We start from the raw sequence: 9,899 nt of genomic DNA on the forward strand, positions 1-9,899 counted from the left end.
TCACAACTAGGGCCGCAGCTATTTTTCATATAATGTATACAAAATGATCTGGAGAAGAATATAAGCAAGAAGCTGGTTAAGTTTGCAGATGAGACCAAACTAGGTGGATTGAAGGACAGATAATCTAGAAACCCAAGAATCATTGAGGAGGGACGTTGACAGCGTACAGGCTTGGGCAGATTTCTGCAGACAAAATTTAATGCAAAATATTAGGTTTGAATACACAATTAGAGAAGTACTTAGGAGGCATAGTAAACATATCATTATCTACCATCCGACTGTGTTCAGAAGGCTTATAGAATGTTGGGTTATACAGGGGGTCCTCGGGTTATGACACAGCTACGTTTCTACAACAGTGATGTAACCCGAATTTTGGTGTAAGTCGAAACACACCCTAGCCTAAGTCACTTCCCTATTCTAACACATTTGCAAAATCATAATCTAGAACATAAAAACACAACTAAGCCACAGAAAAAGGAAAATAACATAAATATACTGTACTGTACACTGTACTGTAGTAACAGAAAAAATGAGTGTAAAAAATGCTTATCTTTATTCCTTCTCATGTCTCAATTTTTTAAAGTTTTTATGGGCGTTAGCATTGTAAACTCGAAATGTATGTCGAGACGTAACCCAAGGACCCTTTGTATAGCACAATGTGTAGAGTACAAGAAAGATATGCTTAAGTTATATAAAAATCAACAACAAAAAAGACAAAGCAGCATTTGAGAAGGGCCAAAGAAGAGCAACTAAGCTGATTCCAGGACTGCAGGATATGAGTTATGAAGAAAGACTGAAGGAGTTGAACCTTTCCAGTTTAAGCAAATTGAGATTAAAAAGAGACAAGATGGAAGTGTTATGAAAGGAATCACTACAGTGGATCTAGGCTGTCACTTTAAATTAAGTTCATCAAGAACGCAGGAACATTTCTTAAGGGTACTTTTTGCATAAACATTAGGAGGCTTTTCTTTACATAGTGTACTATAGATACATGGAATAAGTCACCAAGTAGTGTGGTGGAGAGTAGGACTTTAAGGACCTCCAAAACTCAACTTGATGTTGTTTTGGAGGATTTATGTTGATGGGACTGGTGAGCTTTGCTGGGCTTGAATGGCCCACAAAAAACTTTTCTAATGTTCTAATGCTTCTGATGGTTATGCTCTCGAATTTTCTGTGTCTTTCATCACTTTGTAGAGACTTACCATCACAACCTAAACCTAAGTCAAAGTTTTAAGAACCCACAAAAATAATTATTCTTATTGATCACAAGGGGTGACAGGCCACAGGTTTGGGAAGGTTTAATCCGTATTTACCAGATCAAAGAACCACAGATGCAAGTCTGACCCACTGAACAAAGAGAAAAGCAACAGGCACGACAATGTGGGCTTACAGTAGCCTCTTTTCAAATAGCTGAGCTCTTTAAAAATGCTTGCAGTGAGAAAATTGTTTTATATACAATAGCACCTTTCAAAGTAAGTACATTCTTAAAACTGAGAACAGGCTACAATTAACTACAAGGTTGAAACAAATGACTCTCCTAACAAGTGCTAGATGGTTTATACCAGGGGTCCTCAGTCATGATCCTGGAGGGTCGCAATATCTGCAGGTTTTCATTCCAGCCAGTTTTTTTTAATTAGGAGCCAATCTTTGATGATAATGAAATTTGGGATTAATTATTTGGCTCCTTGGCGCTTTCACTCTTCCACAACAAATCTTTGGCACATTGTAGGTTTTCCTTTTCTGAAAACATTACCCATATTTTTTGTGAATTGTTAAAGATTTGTGCTGCTCTGCCTTTCCTTTTCTCTCTCACTTATTTCTAAATGTCCAATTAATACATAAACTTACACATACACAGTTTTAAATGGACCCAATTCTGCTGGACAACGGGGGACAGATTTATAAAACTTGCATAAAAACACAAAAATGTGCATCCAAAACTTTCCACATAAAAGTTGGGACTTATAAAAGAAAACTTTATGGGAAACCTGTGTTTGATTATGGCAGCTCTGACCCACGCGTACGCAACATTTCGGAGAAAGTGAGAAAATGATGACACGCTTAAACAGGCAGGGAAATGTCTAGATCAGCTAAATGACAACTCACACGCATAAGGCCTTGTTCACACGGGCATTAAGTTTTTGGATAAACGAACTTGCTCTGAACGTCCTAGACGTTTATGTTGCATTTTGTGGTGGCGATCGATTGACTTCTACACCGGCGTTCGTTTGTCTCTGTCTAACGCCAGCCTGCAGCCCAAATTGTAGTTTGTGTGTTAACCTGTGGAGGCAGTGGAACTGGAATATGAACTGGATATGAAAGCCCTTGTTTTATTTGAGGTGCCTCCTTTCAATATGGACCATTTTGCTATGTTAGATATTAATCTTCTTGTTTTAAAAATACTCGTAATACGCGACGTAGGGAGAGAAAAAATCGCCGCTACTGGGTTTATGCTCTGACTGCACAACGTCGGGTTAAAGGAAGTTTTTTTGTGCTTTATGAAGAAATGCGAAAATTTCCGCAAGTTTTTAATTACTGTCGGATGTCGGTTTCCACTTTTGATTGTCTGCTGCAGATGGTGCAATGCCACATTGCACGCCGATCAACCAATATGCGACTTGGTGTTAGCCTCGAAGAGAGACTACTTGTCACTTTGAGGTAAGGAAACAGCAGTCGAGTGTGCTTACACCGGTGTTATGCACTGAAATAACCAATCCCCCCGCTCCTCCGAAGCGTAAAATAAACGCGCAAAAAACGAACTAGAAGCGGTTTCCTTGCGTTCGTTGGGTTTTGAACGCCAAGAAAAAGCTGCATGCAACGTTTTTTTGATGCCGTATAAACGCCAGCGGACAAACGCGACGTCACCAAAGCCTGTGTGAACACTCTCATTGACTCCTACGTGTAGAAAACACTCGGCGCTTGATCCGCGCTCACCGGACGCTACGAACGCAAAAACGCTCAATTTTAACGCCCGTGTGAACAAGGCCTAAGTCATATCCCTGAGCCATTACTATCATGTATTTGACGTGACAAACATATTAAACCTCTATGATGAATGTGATGTACAGACTGTATTTTAGTTGCCTTTTAAGAGGGCCAATGCTGTGTTTTTGCCCTAAAAAACTTTTTTGGTTCGAGTACCTGTTGCCACTACTCTGAGAACTGGCCTACAGGTCAGCAATATCTCAGCCAAACTTCAGCTCCATCATACCCTGCTGTGCTGGAAGCCATTAATCGACCAATGAGGTGCTAAATTCAGGTTCCATATGGTGTGAGTGTGCATACATAAAACACAACAGTTTCTTGCCAACATAAACAGTCAATCTGCCGCAAGTTTCCAGTTTTACTAATATAACTGAAGCAATTAATTTCACTCATAATAGCAATATTGTGATACCAAGATGAGGCTGGCAAACATTGTGGCTGGTTGGCTTGGCTCGACTTGTGATTCATTTATTTGGAGACAAAGTAGTGTTGATCAGACGCCTTGCCTGATAGTGCTGTACATGATGGCTGACTCCTTAGTAAGTTAACTGGTTGAACCCACAGTGTTTCAAATGGCCTATAGTATTCATTGAAACAGCAATCATGTCATTATGTGTGCCAAGTGATACTGGACAACAGCTCACACGCTGGCACTTTACGCCTTTCACCTGACTCTTAGAGTGCAGAGGACAGGTGCTACAATAACTAAAAAGATTACAATATATATATATTCAGGCAAGATGCAATCAACACATTACAAAAAACACAACATCTTGCCTGAAGAAGGGGCCCGAGTTGCCTCGAAAACTTGCATATTGTAATCTCTTTAGTTAGCCAATAAAACGTGTAATTTTGCTTGACTTCTCACTACATTTAAGAAAATCGGAAATAAAGCCTAATTGCAGCTTTTTAAAACTGAAATAAAATTTGAATGCTCCAAATTGTAATAAGCGAGTTAAATAAAATTAAGCTCAAAAAATCACATTGTTTTAACATCAAAATAAATGGGTTCTAATTAAGAAATTATTTGAAGCAAAAACCTGCAACCACTGTGGCCCTACTGGACTGTATTTGATAACCGCTGCATTGTGCTCACATCTGAACTGTTCTGCCTGTACTTATACTTATCAGCCACATGAGGGCGGCCTTCTCCCTGCAGAAAAGTCTCTTGAATAAAGGAGCAGTTCAGTGCACCACATAATGAAGATCACTGGGGGTCTCCATTGAGCACAAGTTTAAAGTGGTCAGCTCATCTCTATCCCCTTCGCTCAAACTAGTGGCATATGCAGCTGCATGGGCTTTCACTATGATTACCAATACAATTAAAAAATGAAAATGGGCTTTTTTTTTTTTTAAGGATCTGAACAAAACTGAGATCGATTCAGGGAAGAAGATGCCTACCCAGAATGTACCAGCCGATTACAGTGCACCAGGGGGCCCAGCCACACCAGGAGTAACACATGCGGCATACAAACCCCACCAACAGGGCCAAAGTAAACCAGCCACAGATCCTTCAGGGGCCAAGGGAGCATGGTTTGACCCAGCTCTTCTAATCAATAAAACAGTGGAGGAGCTACCAGAGGGTGTTGACCCCCTGAAGAAAGAGGTGAGTCTCATGTGGCTGCCTGCCTATAGCTTGGTTTGTTCTGTAGTGCAGAGGGGTATCACGTCTGAACTGTCACCGTAGACTCATTTTAGGTGGTCCCATGTTAATAGGAGGTAACTGTGAGTCTGTTTCTATTATATTACCAAAGTCTGCAACCAGAAAGACAAGGTGGGTTTTTGGAAGGGCAGTAGACCACAGCTGATGAAGGATTGCAGGAATTGTTGGGTAGAGGGGTCCTTTCATCGGATTGGCTGCCCAAGCACTGTCTCAGCTGAGGAATGGCCAATAGGGGGAGGCAGCTTTATGGTTGAGGTCTCCAGGACTCTAAACAAATCTGAATCCTATTATGTGATATCATCTACTGTTAAGTTCTGATCTGTACTATTGAGGATTACTTCTGTTCTGTACTGTGTATTGTATTGTATTGACCCCCTTCTCTTTGACACCCACTGCACACCTAACCTAAGGGTCTCTCTTTGAACTGCCTTTCCCAAGGTTTCTTCCATTTTTTTTTCCTACTAGGGTTTTTTTTGGGAGTTTTTCCTTGTCTTCTTAGAGAATCAAGACTTTGGGGGGAGGGCAATCAAAAAGCAAGGCTTGTTAAAGCCCATTGCGGAACGCCTTGCTTGATTTTGGGCTATACAAAAATAAATTGTAAGTGACAAGCAGCTTCCAGATTGATATCCTGCCTGGCCAGAGCAATTTATTTCTAAGCAACCATGTTCTTGTCTCTTGTCTTCATCAGCAATACATTTCCGATGACGACTTTCAGAACATATTTGGAAGCAGCCGTACAGAATTCAATAACATGCCAGCATGGAGACAGAAGCAGATGAAGAAACATGCAGGACTTTTCTGAATCCAAATCTTTTTTATTTTATTTTGTAAAAGGGTAATGCAATGCCAAATATTGTGTGTGCTATGTGTGCGAGTACTGTATCACAACCTGGAGGAAACGATTGAGGTCAAATAAAGAGCCACGTGGATTTGATTTTAGAGTAATATATATCTATCTATCTATCTATCTATCTATCTATCTATCTATCTATAATATAGTGCCTTTCCTATCTATCTATCTATTATATTGTACCTTACATATCTATCTATCTATCTATCTATCTATTATATAGTGCCTTTCACATCTATCTATCTATCTATCTATCTATCTATCTATCTATCTATCTATCTATCTATCTATCTATCTATTATATAGTGCCTTTCACATCTATCTATCTATCTATCTATCTATCTATCTATCTATCTATCTATCTATAATATAGTGCCTTTCCTATCTATCTATCTATTATATAGTGCCTTTCACATCTATCTATCTATCTATCTATCTATCTATCTATCTATTATATAGTGCCTTTCACATCTATCTATCTATCTATCTATCTATCTATCTATCTATCTATTATATAGTGCCTTTCACATCTATCTATCTATCTATCTATCTATCTATTTATCTATCTATCTATTATATTGTACCTTACATATCTACTGTATCTATTTATCTGTCTAGTGTGGCCATACTACCAGTGTTTCTCTTTATGTACTTGGACTAAACTAACATTAACTTGCCGATGTAATAATTTTGCTAATGACTAACAAGATATATAAATTCACATCTACTTCACGTCACAAAAAACCAGTCAAACAATGGTTTGAGTGTAAATGTGCTCTTGCTGGAATGGAATAGTTCTCCGTCCAGGGATTATTCCAAGCCTTGTGCCCAATGCCTACCTTGGGTAAGCTGCTTTGATAAAATGAACAGAAGATCATACTGTGTTTAAACCATGGCTATCTAATCATTTTCAGAAATTCAAGTTTATAAAAATCTGTGTTGCTCTGTTCTTTCCTCCCAAATTCAATCAATCATTTTTCATTCAGAATAGTCATGAAAGGCGTGAACCTAAGACCTGACTGTTGGGTGCATTTTAAAAATACTTAAGGTTTCTGTTTAGAGTGCAGGAAATCAAATCAAAACAGGACACTAAAATGTTTTAAGAACCATTTATGGTTAAAAAAAAAAAAAAAGAAAGAAAAAAAGAGACTGGAGGAAGTGGGTAAAAACATACAGTATAAAGAAACTTGGGGGGGTGGGGAGTGTGGACGTACAAAATAAAGACAAGAGCTGGAAGCCAAAAGAGGCATCGGTAAACTGATTACTGAAACCAGAACACAAACCAGAATCAAAGTAAATATTACAAATAGAGCTTCATAGAGCTTCATTCTGACTATCGTGGATTTCTCTAATTCAAGTCGCAAGGTTTTTTTGGAAATTGAATCCAAGAAACAGATGATTCATTTTGCCATCCTCTTGAATAAGGGATACACAATGAGACACCTGCCACAACACCTAAAAATCACATGGCTGACAATGGAAATCTTTGCCGCAAGCAACATGCTGGCAACTGTAGAAGACAGCATGCACAGATGAAATCAAATTTTGCATAGGTAAATAAGTCACTCAGATTAGTGGCAAACATCATCAAAATCCGGAGTTTCATGATATAATCATTTAGGGTATGCCACACATTAGGAGGAGGACATAAGGCAGGGCACAGTCGATCATGTTCACAAAACATAGCTGGGCATTTGACGAGACAAATGGCATCGGAACAACGTACTACAGTCCCTGCCCTATTAGGAGACTGTTTTGAAGTAATACTCCACAGTGAGTTCTATCTGCTAATACTAAATAAAAATTATACAAAATCACTATTACTCCAATATACAGTACACTCAATCCTACTATTCGGGAGGAGATATAAATCATACGTTTTCATATCATACAGATGCCATAGCTGACCTAAGACTGCATGCTGCTTTTTCTCTTCATTTCTTCCTCTTCAGTAGACGGCCTTGCCCAAATGAGTCACCTGCGTGGAATGCACAACGGTAAGACACTCCTGTTGAAAGGACAGTAAGTGCACAAGAATGTTTCAAATGTGTTTTTCATTACAGTTCCTCATATTCCTCAGATAGCTGTTGTAGCTTATGTTGCAGTTGAACGACAAACCCCTGCTACTTGTGTGTGGCAGCTCTCTCTTCCACAGCTTGTAGTGTTTTGGAGAAGTTCAGAGCCATTCAAAGCTGGGAATACTCTTGATCCAAAGTAGATGGACGTGTTTTGGATTTTTACTCAGTTTAGGTCTTTGTCCTACAAACAATCTGCCAGTTTTCGTACCCTTGTATACATGGGACATACAACAATCACTATTACATATTAAGGGTCTGTAGAGATCATACCTGTCCAGACCTTTATTGGAACCATTTTACTTCTTTGTAAAATAATTTTTCATACCTTCAATTTTTAGTATTTATTTGTAATTTCACAATCATAGTCTGCCAGTCAGCAGAACCCAAAGTTACATTTTTGAGCAATATGGTTGCTAGCAACACTGCAGCAGACAAATGTTTTGCAGTCCAGTGATAACATATGTGGCACATTCTGTGTTTTTGTACGATTCTGCATTTGTACAAGAAGCTGTTTTAGGTGAAGTAACTTGTCTTGTGTTACTCTGTGCATCTTACTGCCCTCCAGAACCCCACCCCTGATTTCTGCCCCTCTACAATTCCATGCCCAGAACATTCAGGATCCAATGGCCAGAAGTGTGACTCTGCACTGTGTTACTTTGTTGTTCATTGTTTGTCTCCTTGCTGCATGCCTCCCAGTCTTTCTCTCTCTGACTCATCATTTGCCATCAATGACATGGACTCTTGTAAGGGCTTGCTGTGCTGGTAAGCATCAATTCAATTTCATGTTGCTCCAGACTCTCTGAGTCAGCTTGCTAAAGTTTGGGGCAGCAGAGCCGATCCTCCAATCCATCTCTGCCTCCAGGTAAGTGTGAAGCCGAGGTAGATGAACTGATGCACCACTTCCAGCTTGAAGTCACAGATGGTAATAAGAGGGTGGACTCTCAACATTGTGGGCCATCACATTGATGTTCTTCACAATGATAGTGAAACCTAAGTAATGACAAGCTCTGGAGAAGCATCAGTCTCTGCAGTTACTCAGGTCAACACAGCATTTCTGAAATGCAGAATGTCCCTCATGAGAACTTGCTGGACTTTGGTCTTTGCTTTTACACATGAAGGACTGAACAGCTTACAGCTTACTATCAGACATTGTGTGAAGTTACACTCTCTTAGTCAAGTCCTTGAAGGAATGTCTCAGCATCAAAGTCAAGAAGATGCAGAAAAGCATGGGGGCAAGGATGCAGTCTTATTTAGATGATGTACCATTAAAATGGACAACACCCTTCATGTCTGTGTGGAAGGAATGGACCAGGGTGAGGAGCTTAGGAGGGCATCCAATCTTGTCGAGGATTTTGAACAGACCATCCCAATGGATGAGTAGTCAGATCATCCATCCATTATCCTAACTACAGGGTCACGGGGGTCTGCTGGAGCCAATCCCAGCCAACACAGGGCACAAGGCAAGAAACAAACCCCAGGCAGGGCGCCAGCCCACCACAGCGTGCACACACACCAAGCACACACTAGGGACAATTTAGGATTGCCAATGCACCTAACCTGCATGTCTTTGGACTGTGGGAGGAAACCAGAGTACCCAGAGGAAACCCACACAGACACAGGGAGAACATGCAAACTCCATGCAAAATCCCCTTGGGATTAATAAAGTATCTATCTATCTATCTATCTATCTATCTATCTATCCACGTAGGGAGGACCTGGGAAGTGAACCCGGGTCTCCTCACTGCGCTACCCACTGCGCCACTGTGCTGCCCTAGTCAGATCAATAAAAAGGCAAATATAGAGGTTTCCTCTGCTCTTTACTCTTCTCTTGTAGGTGCATAGGGAACGATCGTGTCAGTCGTGGAGCGTTTAGACCAGAAGCCACACTGTGACTTGGGCTAAAACTCTTTCTCCGGGTTTCTGGAGCCTATTCAGAATTACCTGGGCAAAAATCTTGCTCACCATACTCTGAGCAGAGAGATTCTTGTGTAGTTTTTGCAGTTGCTTCTGAAAATATTGCAGTCTTGACATCTTGAGTTACTCTTCTTTTTCCCAAGCAAATGACCTTTGGTGCATTTAATGACCTCAGTCCCATCCAGGCCAATTGCCTTTCCTGGTTTCAGACTCAAAACAAGCTACTCACTACACCACCTTGCCACCTCTGTAAATTATTTTTTTCTGTACTACGAGTGCAGATCTTATCAAACATTTTAGCTTGCTTAAATACACCAGTAAAGGGTCTTGTGTGTGGGATTATTGCTTAGATATGACCGGAGACGGAGAGGACCACTGTCAGTTTTGCATGGTTTCCTGAACCATGGTT

The 9,899-nt window shown here is 40.2% G+C and overlaps 1 protein-coding gene across 1 annotated transcript in view; it reads left to right on the forward strand.

Moving 5' to 3' along the window:
- vill (villin-like) overlaps nucleotides 1-5,582 on the forward strand; it is a 112,164-nt gene extending 106,582 nt beyond the window's left edge. Inside the window, exons 19-20 of the mRNA XM_039753701.1 lie at nucleotides 4,343-4,591; nucleotides 5,337-5,582. Coding sequence (XP_039609635.1) covers nucleotides 4,343-4,591; nucleotides 5,337-5,450 — 363 coding nt within the window. The 3' untranslated portion in view covers nucleotides 5,451-5,582. The remainder of the gene's footprint in view (nucleotides 1-4,342; nucleotides 4,592-5,336) is intronic.
- Nucleotides 5,583-9,899: the final 4,317 nt, after the last annotated feature.

This window comes from Polypterus senegalus, chromosome 5 (genome assembly GCF_016835505.1).
Source record: "Polypterus senegalus isolate Bchr_013 chromosome 5, ASM1683550v1, whole genome shotgun sequence".
NCBI lineage: Eukaryota > Metazoa > Chordata > Cladistia > Polypteriformes > Polypteridae > Polypterus > Polypterus senegalus.